At 37.1% G+C, this 21,261-nt stretch overlaps 5 protein-coding genes and 2 pseudogenes across 11 annotated transcripts; 4 read left to right on the top strand and 3 right to left on the bottom strand.

Moving 5' to 3' along the window:
• Window positions 1-3,413, top strand: LOC104745296 (receptor-like protein 53). Of its 2 annotated transcripts, none has more exons than XM_087487722.1 (2): window positions 1-2,775; window positions 3,055-3,413. In XM_087487722.1, exon 1 carries the CDS (start codon window positions 102-104, stop codon window positions 2,769-2,771), a length of 2,670 nt encoding a protein of 889 aa, XP_087343848.1. In that variant the 5' UTR covers window positions 1-101; the 3' UTR covers window positions 2,772-2,775; window positions 3,055-3,413. The 2 variants fall into 2 exon arrangements, with proteins under 2 accessions (XP_087343848.1, XP_087343849.1); XM_087487723.1 differs by having other exon boundaries at window positions 12-1,650; window positions 1,764-3,413.
• Window positions 3,414-3,499: 86 nt separating this feature from the next.
• Window positions 3,500-6,416, bottom strand: LOC104745293 (DCD (Development and Cell Death) domain protein). 4 transcript variants are annotated; one of them, XM_087487728.1, is made up of 8 exons: window positions 6,137-6,396; window positions 5,944-6,025; window positions 5,321-5,498; window positions 5,046-5,227; window positions 4,609-4,951; window positions 3,980-4,518; window positions 3,803-3,880; window positions 3,500-3,704 (listed from the first exon to the last, which is right to left on the bottom strand). In XM_087487728.1, exons 3-8 carry the CDS (start codon window positions 5,487-5,489, stop codon window positions 3,651-3,653), a joined length of 1,365 nt encoding a protein of 454 aa, XP_087343854.1. In that variant the 5' UTR covers window positions 5,490-5,498; window positions 5,944-6,025; window positions 6,137-6,396; the 3' UTR covers window positions 3,500-3,650. The 4 variants fall into 4 exon arrangements, with proteins under 4 accessions (XP_087343854.1, XP_087343855.1, XP_087343852.1 ...); XM_087487729.1 differs by having other exon boundaries at window positions 3,980-4,509; XM_087487726.1 differs by having other exon boundaries at window positions 3,980-4,951; window positions 6,137-6,416.
• Window positions 6,417-7,451: 1,035 nt separating this feature from the next.
• Window positions 7,452-8,376, top strand: LOC104748128 (putative F-box protein At3g23960 pseudogene; annotated as a pseudogene).
• A 730-nt stretch (window positions 8,377-9,106) lies between these two features.
• LOC104767528 (LURP-one-like protein (DUF567)) lies at window positions 9,107-10,787 on the top strand. Its single transcript, XM_087487630.1, has 3 exons — window positions 9,107-9,605; window positions 10,160-10,405; window positions 10,571-10,787. Exons 1-3 carry the CDS (start codon window positions 9,393-9,395, stop codon window positions 10,703-10,705), a joined length of 594 nt encoding a protein of 197 aa, XP_087343756.1. The 5' UTR covers window positions 9,107-9,392; the 3' UTR covers window positions 10,706-10,787.
• Window positions 10,788-11,548: 761 nt separating this feature from the next.
• Window positions 11,549-12,437, bottom strand: LOC104745290 (senescence associated gene 20). The gene has a single exon (XM_010466489.2). The coding sequence runs from the start codon at window positions 12,184-12,186 to the stop codon at window positions 11,866-11,868; it is 321 nt and encodes a 106-aa protein (XP_010464791.1). The 5' UTR covers window positions 12,187-12,437; the 3' UTR covers window positions 11,549-11,865.
• Window positions 12,438-14,702: 2,265 nt separating this feature from the next.
• On the bottom strand, window positions 14,703-17,092 carry LOC104745289 (uncharacterized; annotated as a pseudogene). The gene has a single exon (XR_015581873.1). The product of XR_015581873.1 is annotated as an uncharacterized LOC104745289 (transcript).
• A 197-nt stretch (window positions 17,093-17,289) lies between these two features.
• On the top strand, window positions 17,290-20,613 carry LOC104745288 (5-amino-6-(5-phospho-D-ribitylamino)uracil phosphatase, chloroplastic). Of its 2 annotated transcripts, none has more exons than XM_010466487.3 (11): window positions 17,290-17,641; window positions 17,726-17,848; window positions 17,941-18,009; window positions 18,128-18,232; window positions 18,629-18,683; window positions 19,263-19,336; window positions 19,544-19,627; window positions 19,717-19,857; window positions 19,948-20,013; window positions 20,093-20,202; window positions 20,291-20,613. In XM_010466487.3, the coding sequence occupies exons 1-11, from the start codon at window positions 17,540-17,542 to the stop codon at window positions 20,457-20,459; spliced, it is 1,098 nt and encodes a 365-aa protein (XP_010464789.1). In that variant the 5' UTR covers window positions 17,290-17,539; the 3' UTR covers window positions 20,460-20,613. The 2 variants fall into 2 exon arrangements, with proteins under 2 accessions (XP_010464789.1, XP_087343847.1); XM_087487721.1 differs by having other exon boundaries at window positions 17,366-17,641; window positions 19,717-19,861; window positions 19,952-20,013.
• Window positions 20,614-21,261: the final 648 nt, after the last annotated feature.

Here is a 21,261-nt window from a genome sequence, read left to right as displayed (position 1 = left end):
GATTATTATGTATATAAAAGAGATATGCGTATGAAACCATGTTATTTACCATCTCACAATTTTCAGTTTTCTTCATTATTTTTTAATTCAAGAATATTAAAATGAAAGGCTTGTGGAACTCGACGAGTATCATTCCTAATATTACTCTCTCTTTTGTTTTCTTTTTCATTTGTTATTTCGGAGATGTGCTTGCGGCTCCTCCTACTAGACATTTTATGTGTCGTCCCGAACAAAGGGATGCACTTCTCGCTTTCAAAAACGAGTTTGAGATTGGGCAGTTTAATCCTGATTGTATGTGGCATAGAATTGAATCTCATCGAAAGACTGAGTCATGGGGGAATAACAGCGACTGCTGTAGTTGGAAGGGTATCAAGTGCAATGCCAAGTCCGGAGATGTGGTCGAGCTAGACCTTAGTTGCAGTGGCCTCCATGGCTGGTTTCATTCCAATAGCAGTCTTCAAAACCTTCCTTTTCTAAGCACTCTTGACCTTTCATATAATGCTTTGAATGGTCAAGTCCCGTCTTTGATTGGACACTTTCCTCATCTCACCACCCTCAACCTTTCTATGAATCAACTTTCGGGTCAGATTCCATCTTCTATTGGAAATCTTTCTCATCTTATAACTCTCCAACTTTCTGGAAATAATTTCAGTGGTTGGATTCCATCTTCCATTGGAAATCTTTCTCATCTCACCTCTCTCGACTTTTCGAATAATCATTTCACTGGTCGGATTCCAACTTGGATTGGAAACCTTTTTCAACTCACTTACCTCTTCCTTTCCGTAAACAATTTCGTAGGTGAAATCCCATATTCAATTGGAAACCTTTCTCAACTCGCCGATCTCATCCTTTCGGGTAACAATCTCGTTGGTGAAATCCCATCTTCTTTTGGCAATCTCAACAAGCTGACCATCTTTCAAGCAAGTCACAATGCTTTCACTGGAACTATCCCTTCTTCTCTCTTCACCATTCCATCTTTGATAATTATTGATCTGAGTGATAACCAACTCAACGGCACTCTTGAGTTTGGGAATACATCTTCTTCACCATCTAACCTAAACTGGTTAGACATTGGCAACAACAACTTCAAAGGGCCAATCCCGAGATCCATTTCCAAATTTGTCAACCTTTCGTTAGTTGGCCTTTCTCATTTCGACACCCAAGGCCGCCCAGTTGACTTTAGTATCTTCTCGCATCTCAAGTCACTCCAATGTCTTGAACTATCCCATTTAAACACCACAACTACGATTGACTTGTATGATATCTTATCATATTCCAAAAGCCTATCTATTTTAGATCTCTCAGGCAACCATGTTTCAACAACAAACAAAAGTTCAGTTTCCAATCCCCCTTCACAGAAGATTCAACGTTTGCACTTGTCAGGCTGCGGTATCACCGAGTTTCCAGAGCTCCTTAGAACCCAACATGAAATTGAGCTTCTAGACATCTCCAACAACAAAATCCGAGGTCAAGTTCCTGGCTGGTTGTGGACTCTACCAAATTTGACGTATGTGAATCTTTCCAACAACACTTTCATCGGTTTCAGAAGATCAAAGAAGAAACAAGGACTATCCTCTGTCTGGAAACCATCTATGGTTCACTTGCTTGGCTCCAACAACATCTTCACGGGAAAGATTCCTTCTTTCATATGTGAGTTGCATTCTCTAAACACTCTTGATTTATCTGAAAACAAGTTTAACGGTTCAATCCCTCTTTGTCTGGGAAATCTCAAGAGTAATCTTTCAGTTTTAAACCTTCGGCAGAATAATCTTAGTGGAGGTCTTTCAGAGTTTATATTTGAAAGACTAAGGTCGCTTGACGTCGGTCATAACCAACTTGTGGGAAAGCTTCCAAGATCTTTGAATCGTTTCTCTAGTCTTGAAGTTTTCAACGTGGAAAGCAACAGAATCAACGACATGTTTCCGTTCTGGTTGGGTTCTCTACAAAAGCTACAAGTTCTTGTCCTTCGCTCCAATGCTTTCTATGGACCAGTACATCAAGCCTCCTTCCCTCAGTTGCGAATCATCGACATATCACATAATCACTTCGCAGGAACTTTGCCATCAGAGTACTTTGTGAAGTGGAGTGCTATGTCATCACTTGGGACAGACGAAGGTCGGTCGAATGACATTTACATGGGAGATAAATCAGGCTATTACCATGATTCAATGGTTTTGATGAATAAAGGTGTAGAGATGGAGCTGGTACGTATCCTTCAAATTTATACAGCAATCGATTTTTCGGGAAACAAATTTGAAGGAGAGATTCCAAAGTCCATCGGTCTATTGAAAGAGCTTCATGTGCTCAACTTGTCAAACAATGCTTTCACTGGCCGCATCCCTTCATCCATGGCAAACCTCACAGCTCTCGAGTCGTTGGACGTTTCCCAAAACAAGCTTTCAGGAAAAATTCCACAAGAGCTAGGAAAACTCTCGTTCCTTGCGTACATGAACTTCTCTCATAATCAGCTTATAGGTCTACTACCAGGAGGCAATCAGTTTCAAACGCAGCCTTGCTCTTCCTTTGAAGATAACCTGGCACTTTTTGGCCCTTCTCTTGACAATGATTGCATAGATATACGCACGCCAGCATTGCAACAAAATGAAGAAGACGCAGAGGTGATTAGTTGGATAGCAGCGGGAATAGGATTCATACCTGGTATCGTCTATGGATTGACAATAAGTTACATATTGGATTCCTACAAACCACAGTGGTTCATGAACCCGTTTGGCCGAAACAATCGTAGACGGAGAAGCACTATAGCTCACTAGAGAGGTAATGTTCTGACTTAACGAATTTGTTAGCAAACATTAGAACAATTAATTAGGTGGATAAATATTTTAAACTATATCCGTAATTGACACCGAAATTTGTTGAATATCTCTTTGATCTTTCATTTCCTTATATTACACCCTGACTGCCAGACAGAATCAGAAGTTCTATTTCAGTGATTGAACTGCTGAATTTTAAGAATGTAAAGATCTCTCGTTGGACTTAACATGGAAGCTTTCTCTGGTTGCTTTCTAACAAACACGACCCTTTGGTGGTTTTCAGAGTGTTCAAGATAACAACAATAATGTGACATGAGAGAGTTGAAGCTCTCATACTATCTGCAGTTATGGTTCGATGATGTTTAAGAGCTCTCTCATACTATCTGTTTGATAATGTTTAAGAGCTCTCAATGCTTCTCCATTATACAAAAAAGGATGAAGACTTTAGGTGCTTGACCAAAACTGGCAAAGATCTCTCTCTCAAGTGTCTAGTTAATAACTTCCTTAGCGCACTTTGCTTGTGCATAAGTGGACCAGAAGCGCATGTACAAACCTTTAAAGTGATTTAAAGCTTTTAGTTTAATGTCAATGTCAATGTAAACCTTTAAAGTGGTAGTTAAAATCGAACCTTTTACAAGAACATTGGAAGTGAGTTTTTTTTTTAAAGCCCAACCATATACCGGTTTATCTGCAACACATACTGAAACTGAAGCATACCAAGTCAAGGATTAATAACAAAAGAGGAAAGAATATTCCTTTAGAGTAATTCAAACCCGGAGTCAAACCAATTCCATATTCTTTCTTTTTCACATTTGTTCAAGAGACAAGAAGTAGCTAAAAACTCCAATAACTTGTTATTTATTTGAGCCTATCATGTGCTTAAAAACTTCCATTGCTCCCTTTTAGCCGAAGTATCTCCCTTCTTGATTCAAGCTGCAAGAACCCAAAAAAAAAGATAAGAGAATTTGTACTTGAAGCTCATAAATGCAAAAAAAAAGTATCAATTTGTGAGTTTTGCAAAGTATTTTTACCAGCTCCATCTCCAAAGTAATCATCCTCTCAGCTTGTTTCATCTGAGTATGCTTCAACTCCTTGACTTCCGACAATATCTAGCATAGAAAAACATATTCATAGTAATTTCATTAGCCGTCATAAGCACAACCGTTCGTTTTTTGTGGTTCAGGGAACAATGGATGACCTAAACTTACCTCAGCCAATATATCCACGAAGGTGGGGGATCCCGTTTCCATCTTGAAAAGATCCATACGTCCGATGTCATCAACCACATCTCCAGTAGTGGCGGAAACATAAGAGGATCCACAGGGAGATTTAGCTATACTTCTTTCCTCAAAGTCCCAGGAAATCTTCTCATCCTCCCAAGAATTAGGCACCATTGAAGAAGAAGCTGCTCCCATGTTACCCACAAAGCTCTGGAGACCATCCTTATCCTTAGGTTCCTCCAAAATCTTGTTCAGTCCATCTAGATGGACTTGAAAGGAAGATGCTGCATCCCAATCGATGACTGAATGTGTATCCTCAGCAGGATCTTCCTTGCTAATGCTACATCCTATTCTATTGTTAGCTGTAGTCGAGGTTCCCTTTTGTGTTGGATGGAGATTTTGTTGATGATGATAAGGATTCACTTTGACATCTTCACCTTCCTTTAAAGCATTTCTGAAACCTCCACTGTCTTGGCGGAAAGACGGAACTTGAGAAGCAGATGTCCAAGATTCAAGACCTTTACATGCTTGAGATGAAAGTTCATTTGTCAACGAAATTTTCTTTTCCAGAGTTGAAGAAGCGGTCGTATTTCTCAGAACAGAAGAGAAAGATGTACCTGCTCCGCTTGCACCTTCTTTTGAGTCTTTTTCTTTGTTTTCTGTAGACTCATCTGAAGGTTTGAACAGATTGCTCCACTTAGCAACACGTGTTGCTCCTACCTCACCTATCTGTGCAAGAGAAGATGCGGGAATTGGCTTTCTGGGTGGTGGTACAACATCTTTGGATGTCGATGGTGCCCTTACAGATGGTGATGGTGAAAACAAACGGAGCAGCTTGTTTGTCTGACCTCGGTCTAGTTCAAACCAAAACATCTTTTCATCCTTGTAGTTCTCCGAAATTACTGGCCTGAACTTTTCTTCAGGCAAGGGCTCACACCGCACTCGGACTCGAACCTTTACCTGTGCCAAAAATTTGCAGAAGGAGATACATTTCAATTTAGAAGACATTTGGGTAAATCAGTTAAAGGAAGCGTTCTGTACAAAGTAAAGGTACCTGAGCAGGATATGGACTTGGATCAGTCCCATTTGGAGACCAAGCTTTGGGATCAATGTTAAGTTTTCCTTCACTAGCAGCTTCAAAGATGCCGTGAAGTGTTCTGTCACTGTAGTTGAACAAGAACAGCGTCAAACCAGGATCAATGTTCTTGATATAAGCCATATGAGGGGCTGGTAAACCTGTTCACAAACAAGCATCATTCTCAATAATCTGGTCGTCACAAAAGTTAAATCCTCAAAGGTTAAATAGATTGTATTGAATAGCCAACTAACCAAACAAATTCTTAGCATAGCACTCTTTGATAGTGCTGAACTTGCATCCAAATATAACCCCACAAAGATCACCCTTCTTAAGATTCCTCACCCACATAGGTCCATATCCTGATATGTATTGGCCATCCGAAGCCAATGTATAGCTCTCTGTCTTCCTTCCTGCACCCATTTCTTCTCACTAGAAAGTACCAATATACATACATGTCAAAAAAACGAAACCGTAACAAAAGCGAAGACTGATGTTAGAGTAAAGTGAAACGTCAACACAAAAACTGTCTCCAAAATCATCAAACAAATTGCAGATATTCTCTAAAGTATGCACTTCCAGATACCATAAGCAATCTGAGACAATGTTTGACTACGGGAGAAACCATGGTGAAATTTGTCCTGTCTACTAAGTTCTGAAACCCTAAGCAGAGAGAATCTTCAATTACTGAACGTTTATAACAGTTCTTACTTCAGAAACCAAAGGAAGATGCAAAATCTCATACGCACAAGTGTTCTTCCCCATCAAACGCTCAGTTACAAACCAAAATCAAAGATTTCTAGGAGAGACGAAACATCAATCTGAACGGAAACGAAGAAATAAAAACAAATCTGTGAAAGGTGAGACAAACTAATACCTCAAATTCCTTAAACGAGAGCAGCTACTCGAGATTGAAGAAGACGATCTCACTCACCGAAGAGAGATTCAAGGTTTCCGACCTTGAAAAAAAAGAAGCAAACAGAGCAAAATTCTCGATTAAATTTCAAGTAAACAAAAAAAAAATAACCTCCAGAGAAACATCTGCTAAAGCGAGTTGAAATCTTCGGTACCTGAACGATCTCGAGACGAAGAAAGACAAAACCGAACGGAATCTTTCAGAAACTCAAAATTCCACTGCAAAGATGCATCGGGATGAAGAAATCAACAGAGAAATCGAATCTGAAAACGGAGAAAAGAAAAAAAAAAATCTTAGGGTTTCTTCGATTTGGGTAATGGCTGATGTGAGGGAGAGAGGGAGAGAGAGAAAGAGGGAGTTAAAAAGAAGAAGGGGTACTAACACTGAAAAACCCGCAGAAACCAACCACACTGCAATTTTTATTTTTTCCGGAGAGAAAAGAAAAAAAAATAAGATGAAGCGCGAAAAAGAAATAATTATGAGACGATTTTACCCTTTTGGGTTTTTGGGCTTTGACACTAAAATGGCAAGTTATAGGGGTTTTTCCGTAATATTATTTATCGGAGGATGCAGAGAGACGTTGCAGTTGCACGGCCATCACGTCAATGCTCAGTGTTTTATTTAATAAAGTAGAGATTTGTTTTGATATCTTCTTGACCAAATATATATGACTAATAATTAATTCTGAACTTGAAATTGTTTTTTCTTTTAAATCTAGAAATAGGAGCAAACTTAGCAAAATCAAAATTGAAACAATTAAATCAAGAACATAATTTTGATTTTATACATTTAAAATTAGATTACCAACCAATAAAATCCATTCAAAAAGATTTATAGATAATATTTTTCAATATAAAGAGTTAAATGTTGCTGCCAAACAAAATCTATATATCTCTTTTTCTATCTACAAAAAATATAATAATATCTGTTTTTAAATCAACGTTTTGTTTTGATTGATTATACTTGGATATTTCCATTGAGCTTGCAAAATCCCAAGATTATAGTGTTTTCTGTTTCTTTCTTTTCTTTTTGTTTGCCAAAATACAAGTCACCACCATAAAAATATCATCTTTAGGGGGAGAGTTGAATCTAGCTAGGGTTTACTACATTAGATAGTCATGATATCACGGCCGCTGAATAACGTCTCAGAGATTTGTGTAAACATTTCTCCACGCAAAACACAAGCGATGACCTCAATAGATAACTCCTTTCCGATCCCAATAGATCTCGTTATCGAGATACTCGCGAGGTTGCAGGCGAAATACGTAGGGAGGTGTCGTTGCGTATCAAAGTTATGGGCCAACATACTTTGCCGTCAAGATTTCACTGAGTTGTTCTTGACTAAATCTTTATCTCGCCCGCAACTCTTGTTCGCCTGCTTAATGAACGGTGGTGGGTTATCTTTCTTCTCCTCATCACATCGTAATGAGATCTTGACTGCGATAGATACTAATTATCTAACTCATGTCCATATGACTTATCAAGTCTGTGGTACGATCAACGGTTTGATCTGTCTCAAAGGTATACGGATCTTTAAGGGATGTATGAATCCAGCGTCGGCGTTGGTTTTATGTAACCCTACCACCCGAGAATCCTTACCTTTACCCAAAATGAAGACGATCACCAGGAGGAAGGGGATTGATGTCAAGAGCTATTTTGGGTATGTTCCGACTAAGAAACAATTCAAGGTATTGTCTATGACTTTGCCTGTCAAAGGAAACTCTGAGGGGCATCAAGTTTTGACATTAAGAACTGATAGAAAGCTTTCTTGGAGAATGATCACATGTTGTGTTCCGCATTGTCCTGATCGTAATTGGGGGATATGCATCAATGGTGTGTTGTATTATACAGCTGTGGTCATAGAAGAGTCCTCTTTAGAGGTTACTGTGGTGGTTTGTTTTGATTTTGGATCTGAGAAGTTTAGCGTTCTGAAAGTCGTGGAAACTTTCAAAAGAACGTTGCCTAACACGACAACTCCGGTTAACTACAATGGCAAATTAGGTTTGCTGATGACAGAAGAGTCTAACTGGGTTATTAATGGAATAAGTAGATATTTTGAGTTGTGGGTTTTAGAAGACGCTGGAAAACATGAATGGACGAAGCGTACGTGTGTATTGCCTCCTTCGTGGAAGACACTAATTGGGAACAGAATCCTATACTTTGTGGGAATGATTGGTACAGATGAGATTGTACTGTCATACCACCCAACCATGCCTCACTACGTTTTCTACTACAATATTGATAGAGACACAGTTAAGAGTAGCTAGAATCAGAGGATCAATGGAAGGGGTGAAAGGTAATGGATGTCGCATCTTCTTAAACCATGTAGAGAACGTTGAGCTTATTCAAAACATTTTAGCACGTTAAGCGCATGAGATTTTGTAATAAAGCTAGTTTGTCTCTTCAGTTCTCGTCCTCATCATAAGTCATCTTTTTAATGCAGGACTTATCCTCTTTTTTTTTTTTTGTATGTGGCTGTTCTCCATTTTACAATAATTATACATTAGTTCATTGTATATCTAAATTTCCCAAATATATATGTATTAGTTTTGAATTTAAACTGAGCATTGTTTGTTTAGAATCTTTAGATCAAAAATCTGATTTAACAAGAACTTCGGAACACTTTATTAGGTTTTATACTAGAGGCGGATAAGCAAAGTACAAATTAGCAAAAATATATGTTCACTAGCAACAGCTTAGCTGATAAAAGTTAAATTTCTGAAGACTAATGACCGTCAGAATTAAAGAAACAAAACTAATAAGTTCTATATTACAGATCATCTCTTTTATTTTAGTCAATGAAGAAAATCGATTAGAAACAGTTGGATCTGGACATGATCAAGAATCTTAAATTAGAACACCCTAGTCTTCTTCGTGTCACATTCATAAATAAATAGAATTGATATATACAGTCCTCTTCGTGTTCGTGTTCATAATGATATTACAATACTAAGAGAAGAATCTTATATCTATTGATCGTCATTCATCAGACTTTCAGATTAATTAATAATGATTATAATTATTCTCTGTTCAAATATTATATGTTATATCTTATTCAATGAAGAACAATGACTAGGTAGACAGTCGGATTTGGACATGATGACCAAGAAGCTTAATTAAATACTAATTCGAAGTTTAGAACACCTTATTCCTCTTCGTGTCATATTTACAAACCCCGAAAAAAGTACTTTAATAAGAGAGCAAATGAAATAATCTTTTTCTTCTCCCTCAAGTAATTTAAGAACCGCGTTAATCAACTTTTTTATAATAAAACTCTACTTTTCTCTTCTTTACTTAAATAAAAGAAAAAAAGACAAAGCGATTCTTTGATTTATAATAGAGGCATCTTTTTAAGTAGTTGTCTTGTATCAGACTTGTTCAAAAACTAAACATTGTTGGAGAAAAAAAAAATGGTGAGTGTAGTGGGAGAGATGTTTTGTAATCCGTACACGACGGAGCTGGTGGTGAGAAGGCGACGTGAGAGCCTGAAAAAGGAACGCTACGACGTTTTCGATCTCTCCAACAATCTCATCTTCACCGTCGACGGTGGTATTTGGGACATCCGCCGTAAACGTGTGCTCCGTGACGCCACGGGAACTCCTCTTCTCTCCATGCGCACTAAGGTCTCACCCTCACATTAATCACATCTATTTTATCTACTAAATCATTTAATTTTATTGTTGAGGGATCATCACATGTTAATTGTGTCATATGACAATTTGGCTGCATAAACCTAATTTCTCCATATTTAGAACCCAACTTTACACATATATAACATGGTAGCAATGCCTAATTTCACTTTTTTAGAAATTGGTAGATGTCAATAGACACACTGAGTGGTAAAATGGCCTAATTAAAATCAATTATTCTTGCCAACTTTTCTCTTTGATTTTTTTTAAAAAATATATATATTTTTCTACGTATTAGATAGAAATGGTATGATTACTTGATTAATCGAAACTCGAAAGACATATTAATGACAAAATGATGATTTGAGACTTGAGACTTAGTCAAGAGAATGTCTAGATATGTTTAAAGTTAAAGGTATTGTTCGAGACTTGAGAATATATGTTCTCAAGATTAAAAAAAAAAAGTAGTTTCCATCTCATGACCAATTGACTAGATAATTAGGACTTGGTTTTAACTAAAAGGAATTAACAAATGTAGAATGTTTCAGGGACTTATAACGATGAGATACAATTGGGAAGTATACAAAGGAGAAAGCACAGAATCTGAAGATCTTCTTTTCTCAGCAAAGGAACCAAATCTATTATCCTTGAAAACATCACTCGATGTCACTTTACCGCCAAACAAAAATCCGACTGACATTACTAGTATCGAGCCAGATTTTCGAACATTTGGCCGTTATATCGGCTCTTCTTTCAAACTCTTTGAGCCAATTCACAACACTCTTCTTGCTGAGGTATATCATTCATTCATTATTCCCTACCTTCATTGCTATCTTGCTCAAACTAATTGAAACATCAAACTAGATTTTCTAAGCTTATTCGTCTAGCTAACCACCATTTGCATCCATATGTATATAATTTTGAAGATAATATGAAAAGTGAAAGCTTATATTATGCAGGTGGTTCATGATTTCACATGGGGAGGACTTATAAAAGGGAGTTACAGCTTCAAAGTGAGTGTGAATCCATATGTAGATTTCGCATTTGTCGTGGCGTTACTTGTAATCGCGGATGATACTTCCAATTTACGTTAGACATAGATTTCTACTAATGTCAGGCACATTTTGTTTAATTTATTTTTTATAAATGGGTACATCAATATATATTATCATGAAATTGATGAGTGTTTTTGGATAACATTTTATGAATATTTTGGGCATGGGACATTATCCAAGAAAAAACACATCTAGTTTCAGTGAATGTCAACATTTGCGTCACTACATCATCCCACGATTAAATTCAATTAATGAATATGCCCATGTCGACTTTTATAAGTTTTATCTTCCAACTTGGATTAATGTTTTTCTATTAAGTTCCGTTCTGTTATTATCGTTCCAAATCGTCGACACACCAATTTGACCATACGAACGACAAAAGAGAGATCACGACAATTAATGCGTGTCCACATCCACAAAAAGACGCACAAGTGACCTTCCTCGTTGCTTCCCACTGCCCCTAATCTTTCTCTTTCATAACTTTAACTCTCTTTTTAAATTATTTGCGTCCACGATTACATTTTATCACTTTTATTTCTTTATTTATCCATTGGAAAAAGACAAACTATGATGTCAAATCCTACACACACAAAAAAAAACAGTTAATTCTTAGTGCGATACATCAATCTCTCTAAACACGTGATTAGACAAGACAAGCAACTAAACTTATGTATCGAGTCTAATTTAAACCCAAATAAGTTTGTCATGCATTGATTTGATTGATTAAAAATTTGAGGTACAAACGCAACACTAAAATGTAATTAACTCATTTTATACAACTTGTTTTGTAGCTATCTTGATTAACTTACCTCGTTTATCAAATTCAGACACAAATATGAGCCAGTTATGGTTGTGTAACGTTTAATAAAAATATCATCAAAAGATCCCAAAAGCACATTTTTATTTCAATTATAACATAACCAAACATTACATCAGACGCAACGGGACAACAAGTCCATTCGGGTTTCCCCATTCTTGTTCCCACTAAAACACACACAAATTTAAAAGCAAATTAAAAAAGAACTAGCGACAGCTAAAACGCAGCGTTAGCTTTCAAACGCACACACCGCGTTTAAAACAGCAACCAAATCTTTATCAACCCATAAAAACAAAACAAACCAAACACACAAGGACACGTAATCAGCCTTTATTTAGTTATAATCTGACGTGGCTGTTACTTTACCAAATACCAAATTCCTTCAAATCGCAAGAACCAAACCGGGTACGGATTTACCAGCCCGACCCGAGAATTGGCTTTCCCAGACGGAAGGGCAATGCGACGGAGCAATCTCAGCGGAGCGTCGTCCAGCGACAACGTTACCAATTCGCGTGACGGTGAGAGAAGTGTTAGAGTACTCCCTCACCTGAGTGATTATCCCATTCGCTACTGTCCAAGCGTGGATCCAAGAAACAGAGGTCGCGGCGTCGCAGCCTTCAGCGATAACGGTGGATCCGAACGAAACGACGGAGAGAGGAACGAACTCGAACGAGGGAGAGACACCTCCGGTGAGCATGCGCATCAAAAACTGGTGCGGCGGAGGGCCGTGGAACCAGTACTCCAGATCTGGGGTTAGGATCCGGTGAACAGAGTCTACGTCGCGAGATCTCAGGGCTTCATACAGTTTCAGAACCACGTCTCGGTTCTTTATCTCTGATTCCGCCAGAGTATCCAGTTCTTGGCGAGTTTCTGAAATCGAAGTTGGCGAAATAATAAAAAAAAAAGAGGAAGAAGAAGAAGATGAAACGATGGAGGATTTTGAAAATGGAATGTATGACGAAAATGGGATTTATATAGCGGAGGATATGGGGTTGGGGTTTGATTCTCTACAACCAATCCTATTTTTAAGGTTTTTGGATTTTTAGCTTTGCGTTGACACGTGTCGGGATATTGTTGGGTTAAACTGGATTGTGGGACCCGAAGATAAAGCTCTTTGAAAGTTGAGCCAGCTAATGTTTAGACCCTACTATAGTCGTCGTATTAGGTGAATATTTATTTGGTTAATTGAATTTTGCTTGTGGTAAGTAAAACTAAATATCACTCTTGACTTTTAGTTGATGATTTTGAGAAGAAATCAATTTTTATCTTAACCCAAATGGCCAAACCTGTGAAAGTTTTTTAGTTGATTCAGAAATTTATGTAAGATTTTGTTTTAAAAATTAAATTGAAACGGAACTATACATTTTTAAAACAAATTATGATGATTTAAAAATAGATTTAAAAAGAACACAAAATTTTACTAGTATATTTGTGCAATTTTTAATAATTAAAGGTGCAATCAGTTTTTTGTTAAATCTAATGAAAAATCATTCAGAGAATAACACCAGAAAATTTTAGCTAGTATTTAGAAATTATTGAACAAATAACAAGCACATGGATTGATTTAAAAAAAAAAAATCAATGATCCACTAATTACAAACTTTTTAAAAATTAGTATTTTAATTAAAATCCACTAACAAAAAATCTTTAAATTAATTTTTAATAATGACTTTCCAGAATAAAAAAATTAATTAATTTTTGATATTTTCCTAAGCTCATATACAGTCAAATTATTGGAGGAAACATTTTAACGGATCACTATTCATTTATAATAAAGAAATGGATTCTTGTTAGTATTCTATTAAAATGATTGGTAGAGAAATTAAGAAATATGTAAAGAAACGTGTTCAACGAGTGTGTTGGTCGGCCAGTCGGGCCAACCGAGATCACAAAGGTTTCAGAAATCAGAAGGCAGCATTATGCATGATCACCTTACCACGTGTCGATCACATAGTCCACGTAGATCAGAATGGTCACCTATGGCTTGGTCTAGTCATGTGACTCTGGTGTGTGTACCCTTGACACGTTTCGATGTTTTATTCTATACTATACTTCATTTATACGTATTTTTCTTTCAACAAACAGGGGGAATGTATTGAAGAATTTTGGAATCGTAGAAAGTTTTAATTGGTTAAAGATTATGTGAAATATATAGTCTTTGGCAACAGAAATTAAGCTATATTTTTTGTCAATATTGGTTAATGTTTTGTTCTTTAAACCAATTTAAGACTTTTAGAAACTAAAATTTGATTGGATGATAAAAAAGTAACTTTGTTCTTGTCATAATCCTCTTTTGATATTGATGCAGCGTTTTACAAGGAAAGATAAAGGCAAGCTTTTTAAAGTAGGGCTTAAAGCTTTAACTAGTAGTACATCAAAAGTTGATTACACAAGAAAATACAAAAACTTGATTACATAAACAAATAATTATACATAAGTGGATTAGTGATGTGGTTCTCCACGAAAATGACTCTTAAGACAGCGACGCATAATTCATAATGTTGCATAGTGCATACTCAATGCTCATACTCTGATCTTTCTCTAAAATGACAATTTTGCGTTTTGATTGTATCCGGTTTGAAATTTTCAGTTAAGTTATCTTCACATTAAGACCAAAAAAAAAAAAAAATTCAGTTAAGTTTGGTTCGGCTCATAATCAAACCGCAATAAGTCCGGTTCTCTAAGGTATGCAATAATATCATAAAGAACCGAGACGTGGTTCGGTATCATATACTGAAATAGTGAAAAATATGCATACCTTATATGAATACTTCTTCAGACATTTTTTTTTGCATATATAATTTGTCTGAAGAATTTGCTTCTTTCCTTTTTCAGTTTAGTTTGGTTTCCGTACTTCGCATAATTTACAAATCGTTTTTGCTCCTTCCAAATCTCTAGATCGAAGAACCCAAACATCCAACCATATCATAACAAAATTGGACAAATTCAAAATCCTTTATGATAATTGCCCATATTTAACCCCAAGAGGAAAAAATAAAAGACTACTGTATGTTCAAAAGATGTGCCTGGACCAAAGATGAAACATGACAGACTCAAAATTGTATGTTCAAAAGATGTGCCTGGACCAAAGATGAAACATGACAGACTCAAAATCTCTCACGGTCCATGTACGAATTCATCTCAGGTTCTTACTACTTTACTACTAACCCATGTATTAGAAACTACTAACCCATGTATTAGAAACAAAAGTCAAGCCTGTAAAGTGTAAAGGTCTAACTGAAGTATGACAGAAAAAAATTTACATTACAGGATTGTCTACAACTCACATGAATCAACCGGTTTTGTAATCATTCAAACAGTCTCGTATTCAAAAGTTATCCTCAAATCACACTTATACATCACCAGAAGAGGAAAAAAGAAGCAGAGTTACCAGTGGCTTCCGATTCCATATCAAGCTTCTCGGTGTATAGACAGAGGAGAAGGTGGAGTCAGAACAACCTCGCTTTTATCTTCTTCTTTTACCCTAGGTGTCTGTACATTTGGACTGTGAACCTCTTTCCAAAACCTGCTCGGACTTGGAGAACTAGCTCCACTTATGTTTTTCGGGGAGTTCCCGAGACCAAACCGAGGATCAAACACACCATCTTCACGAGGCAGAGGAGATACCATACTCTTCTCTTCAGCTCTCTGGCAAAATTTATCTTCCACTATCTCATAAGTGTTAGCAGTTCGAACTTCTTGAGCTAAAGAGCACCAGCAACAGAATAACCAGAGTGCACAATCAGCAACCGCAGCTCTACCGAAGCAGAACTTATAACTCGGCAGTTGAATCTTTTCCTCATCTGAATTCTCCAAAATCCACCATAGAGCAAACCAAACACACAAAGAAGGATTCCAGATATCCCAAGCGCCTCTCTAACCGTCTCGTTATCGATATTAACCGCAGCTAAGTTGAATATAAAGAAAGGTGCCAAACAAAAGAGAATAAACGTAGCTATGTGAACATACATGTTCCCAAACCCAACTCTCTCCATGTTCCATCCAAAGACACAGAAAGTACAGAAAAGAGAAAGATAAGCCAATGAAATATCATCCCAAATATCCAAAATCCCACCACTCCATTGAGGATCTCTCACAGGAACCATTCCATCCCCAACCCCTGTGGAAGCAGAAGCAAACGAGTACCTCCTCTCTAAAGTAAACCGGCGGTTCACAGACCCTTCTTCACGCTGCAGTTGATTCTCCTCATCTTCATGTGAATCATCATAATCTTTCCCAAGTGGACTTAGTATAGTGTACAAACCTGCAACCGCAGGAGCTCCAATAGCAGCAGAGATACATATAGCGACTCCAATAGGAGGTCTCTCTGATCTCCTGTATCCAACATTAAGACCACAAAGCGCGTACTGAGCAAAACAATTCAAGTGAAGCAAAATGATAACAACCAGCATATGCATCCACTCATTAGGCTTATAAGTCCCGTTCTTGCAATAAGCATTCCTAAGCTTTGTAATATCATCATGCTTCCATCTACAAAGAAGCACCAAGTGATAAAACCGTTTCGGATGTTGATAAAGACACATCAAAGTAAACAAACCATTAAGGATCTGGTTGTTAACTTCAAACCAAGCATCTCTCTGTGACTTCTTAGGCAAAGCATGATTCAACATACCAGTCATAACCATGAAGAGAATAGCACCAGAGACACCAACGACAAGTATCCACACAAAGAGAGCCATGTTTATAGGATTCTTAATCCATTCTTTCCCCATTTTCATCAGAGAACTCCAATCAATCTTCCGGTGAAGCACACCACTGATTCTTTCCCTGAAATTATGGCTGCTGCCGCTACTTGAGCTTGTCACTGACCGTGAAACCTCGTCTCTATCCTCAGCCATTTTCTTGAATTTAGCAGAAGGAGAACCAAATTTGAGAAGCTTGATTCTACTAGAAGCATCAGGCAAACCACTAACAGACCATCTCCTAGGCTTACCATCACCAATTAGAGTTCTTCTAGATGTCGAAAGATCAAGAGGACAAGGAGGAGGAACCTTTGTTTTACCAGAAGAACCATTAGATTCCTCAATCTCTGCTTTCGAATTCTCATCACAATTCGATCCCATTGTATCTCTCTCTCTCTTGAAGAAGATCAAATCTTATGGAATAAAGCAGGAACTACTCTTAAAGGCATATATGCTTAAACATTGTTGGCAAAGAATATAAAACCCAGAAAAAAAGAAGAAGAAAAGATTCCAACTTGACAACGAAGCTTCTCTTTTCAGCACGTTGAAACCAAACAAAGTCTTCAGATTTGACTCTAAACAAAAGAAGGTAAAGAAAAGGAATCAATCAAACCCTTAATTGGGAAACTCGTTTAAATCGAATTTAATAATGCCCCCCAAAAAATTCGATTCAGCTACAATTACAGAGAACAAAAAAACACAGAAAAATTTAGAAAGAAGCGTTTTTACTCAAGACTATGAATTTTCAAAAAAGGAGACTTTGAAGAAGAAGAAGAAGAACCGATAAGCGTGTAAATCAAAAAGGCTTGGTGTGAAAATTGCTGGAACATGAGATTGGTCGTTAGGGAAGAACAAGTCTCAGATTCTTGTTTTCTTCTTGTCTTGGTAGCAGTTTAACTATAGCATCGATCAGGCCGCCATTATTGTCCCAAGACGTTTTTATTATTGTATTTGTTCGAAAAAGTTTAGCATATATGATTAGACAGGCCCATTAACGACCCTATTTGTAAAAATAATACCCAACAAAGGTCCATACTCCATAGTGTTACTCAGATGCAAACTTCGTGGTGTTTTTAACTTAATTAAAAACGACGTAACGTCTTAAACCTAAAAATTAAAACGGCATACTTTGTGTGACCCACTGGGATATTAGCGTGTTCTCTCTCTCACCTTCTCTCTACGTTGTCTGGCTCCAAACGTATGAACCAGAACAAAGGCTTTTAGATAGTTCCGTGTCCGAACCCTAAAATTTTTATTCAATAAACCTCACAACAACAAAATAAAATTAAAAAAACGAATGCTTTTGTTCAATCATCTTCTCAGTATCTGATTCCGAAGAAACCCTAATTAATCATGGACTGCTCATGCAGTACTCGTTCTTCGTCTCTGCTCATCTCTTCTGAACCATCGTTCCGCTTCCCTCGCTCTAATTTCGCCTCCAATCTCAAATTCTTGGTTTGTATAAGTATCCCTTAGTTGTCTTTGATTCGAATTCGATGTTCTATAATATTAAAGTTCTGGGCTTTTTTTTTGTTTCAGATACCGAAAGAGACGAAGCTTGTGAAGCAGCGTTTGGTAGTGAGGAGTTCATCTGGGTCTGATGATCTTAACGGCGACGTTAATGGGTTCCCTCTCAAACCTAACAAACTCTTTGTTCAAGAGGTAATTTTTTCAAATAGCTCTGTAAGTCTCTGTTTCCTGGGTATTTTGGTGGATGAGAAGTGGCAATTTGATGAATTGTTGGAATTTTTAAGGCGATTGGAGCTGAGTATGGAGAAGGGTTTGAGACTTTTAGACAGGATGGTCCTCTCAAAGTTGATGTGGTAAGTGCTACTAGTGCTTACGAATCTTTTTATTTGTTGAGAGTTTGATCAAAAGAGCTGTTTATGGAAAGCTTGTCTTGTTGGTAACATGCTGTTTATTTGGTTTGCTTGTAAGTAGGATTTCTGGAATGAGAAGTTGCAAGATGGGTTTCTTCAAAGGATACGTTACGCAATGAAACCAGATGAAGCCTATGGACTTATTTTCTCTTGGGACAATGTTGTGGTAATTCTTCTTTGACACCATCTTTATGTTTGTAAGTTACTTGGTTGAAGTTCTTTGTTGCTTATAACTAGATTACCTAACTTTGTGGGGCATGAGGATTTGTATTGTAAATATTGGTTTTTTAGTTTGTCTAGATGATGCTGCCCTATTGTATTGGTAGTTCTAGGAAGTGTTAGGATATAATTGCGTGGTCCATGCATACTAGTTTTAGGCTTAGTTTAGGTATAATTTCCTTTTCGTCTTGTATGGCAGGGGGATTTGGCTAAAGTTGTAGAATTTAATTGCTTCTTTAGATGATGCTTTAATGTTAGGTGTTAAGTCCCATGAGGTCTATACTAATTTTGGATTCTGGGATCAAAATTTCTCATTTTTCTATTTATGGTTCAAACTTTATAGGCTGATACTCGAAGTCTTAAGTTGGAAGCTTGGAAGCAGCTTGCTTCAGAAGAAGGTAAGCTTTTATTGCTCTTCTGCTTCTAAATTTACCTATATATAATCTAATTTCTTTTTTGCATACATGTGAGTGGAAAATAATATCATGCAATTCCTGCTCATATATGTTTAGTATTGCCCCTGCACCCTATTAAGGAATGTCGAGAGTGTGAACCAAGATTTTAATGAACTCATACGTTAGAATACATTCTAGTCCTCAATTGTTTGTTTTGCATTTTTCTGTTACGTTTTAGATGTAAATATAGTGTGTTTCCCGTTCAGTGTTTTAAGAAACCTTTAGAGTTTAACTATAATTTTCTTTGTAAATTGTAAACGCAAAGAAACTCCACTGCGTTTACAGTTCGCAACAGAATTTGGAAAACCCAAATGCAAAAGTCGGCGAGTCTGCGTCTAAACAATCTAATCCTTTCGGTATAGAGATTGCTCTGGATGCTCATTGCAGGATATAGTTGTCTTGTTATGTAGAGGTTTAATATGTGTACTGCTGTATTAAGATAATCTCGTGTGTTTTGGTCTTTATCTGACATGCTTTAAAATTCAAGGCATTGCTTTTATCTTACATGAATTTGTCTGGCAGGAAAAGAAATTGTGGAGGAGAGGGATATCCAAAGACAGATGCTTTATGCTGGCGCTGACCATGTGCTGAGTAAGGTTTGATTTTTCTGTTCGCAGTTACCATTTTCTTGGATATGAAAGTTTAAGCAAGCAGTGACATATGTTCTTGTGAATTCATAACTCTTGGCTCATAGTATTCTTTTATATTTAGGACTTAGCCATAACTCAGAGCTCTATTTGTCTGCTAGATTCATATCAGAAGGAAAGGGGTTTAATCAGTGGTTGATTCCCAAAAAATTTCAGGTGTTGTTTTGGGAGAAAACGCAAAGCAAAATCGACAGATTGAAACTGAGGCTATCGGAGATATATTATGATAATCTTCTCAAGGTAAGGTCTTTCGTTATCAATCTTTGCTTTACTATGATACGTTTTATTTGTAGGTTCCCTGAGTTGTGTTTTCGCTATCTATATTTCAGCTCACAGAACCAAAAGAGGGACTTAGAGATTGGCTTGACGCTGTTTCAACTGCTCGCATTCCCTGTGCTGTTGTCTCAAATCTTGATCGAAAAAACATGATTAATGCACTTGAACGGATGGGACTTCAAACGTATTTCCAGGCGAGTAATAATAACTTTAGAGAATCATTTCCTTTTTTTTGCAAATGAACGGTTATATTTGCTGACACTTGTATTCATTTTCTATTTCAGGCAGTGGTTTCAGAGGAAGATGGTATGGAATCTATAGCTCACAGATTTCTTTCCGCAGCTGTGAAGGTACTGTTACAATTTCAATTGTGAATCCTAGACAATTTTTGTGAATTGTTTGGTGAAAGATTACAAACTTTTTATGCAGTTGGATAGAAAACCATCGAAATGTGTTGTGTTTGAGGATGATCCTAGGGGTATAACTGCTGCTCACAACTGTACAATGATGGCAGTTGGATTAATCGGTGCTCATCGGGCGTAAGTATAATAAAAAGTACTCTTTATCCATCTTTGGGAACCAGAAGTATTTTGGCATCTAACTTTTATCAAAAAAACAAATTTGCAGGTATGATCTGGTTCAGGCTGATCTTGCAGTTGGAAACTTTTACGAGCTATCTGTGATAAACCTCAGAAGATTATTTGCGAACAAAGGCTCTACATTTATGGAGCATGAGAAACAAATCATAGAAAAATCGCCGCCCAAAAGAAAGCTAACCATTGATACCATATTCTAGGCATTGGACCGCAGCATATAGTAGTTAGGCTAGGTTCATATATTCTCTTAAGCTCTTGTCTTTATGGTCTATAGACTTTATACATATGTTTGATACTAGACGTCTAGACGCAAACCGGATCTATCGAGTGAAAATAGCATGCTTATTATCACCATTTCCGTGGGTTTCTTTTGGCTGTTTCATGACCAATGTTCTTAACTCGTTTGCATTGTACATTTTTGGTTGTGTGGGAGTTTCATGAGAAAGCGATGGGTAAGTGGACCCAAGAAAACATTCCTGGAGCTTCGGACAATGGCATCAATGGTGGGCTGTTAATAACGAATCAGATACTTTTAAAGTAGAACCCAAAAGACAAAACTTGAAACAGTGACTGTTATGGCAAAAGTGGCCTGTCTCCGTAAACGGCTTTTTCATACCCCGACAATAGCCCTGTGTTGAATTCATACATTTGACTATTGATCTGGTCTAAACATACATTATGTTTATGAATATTTGAATTCCGTACCCCAACTTCGAAATCAATACCCCAAATATAATTGTTGTGCCATAACATACAAAAACGTGTTTATCGACTAATTCTGTTAAGCTTCCGTTTAACCGTTCTGATGTGGATTCCACGTGTGCGCAGCGATCCAAACGACGTCGTTTTGGCTAAACAGAGAAACTAAAATTTCGACCAAAACGACATCGTTTTGGTCAATTTCTCTCACAAAATCTCTCTTCATCTATCGCGAAACTCTCTCACGGCAGAGGAACCATAGAATTTGGGCGTTTTCAAATTCGAGTCGATCTGAAAGAGCTG

This window comes from Camelina sativa, chromosome 15, assembly GCF_030686135.1.
Source record: "Camelina sativa cultivar CO46 ecotype springtype chromosome 15, ASM3068613v1".
NCBI classification, from domain to species: Eukaryota; Viridiplantae; Streptophyta; class Magnoliopsida; order Brassicales; family Brassicaceae; genus Camelina; species Camelina sativa.
Note: the sequence above shows the minus strand (reverse complement) of the source record. Positions and strands in the feature narration are given on the sequence as shown.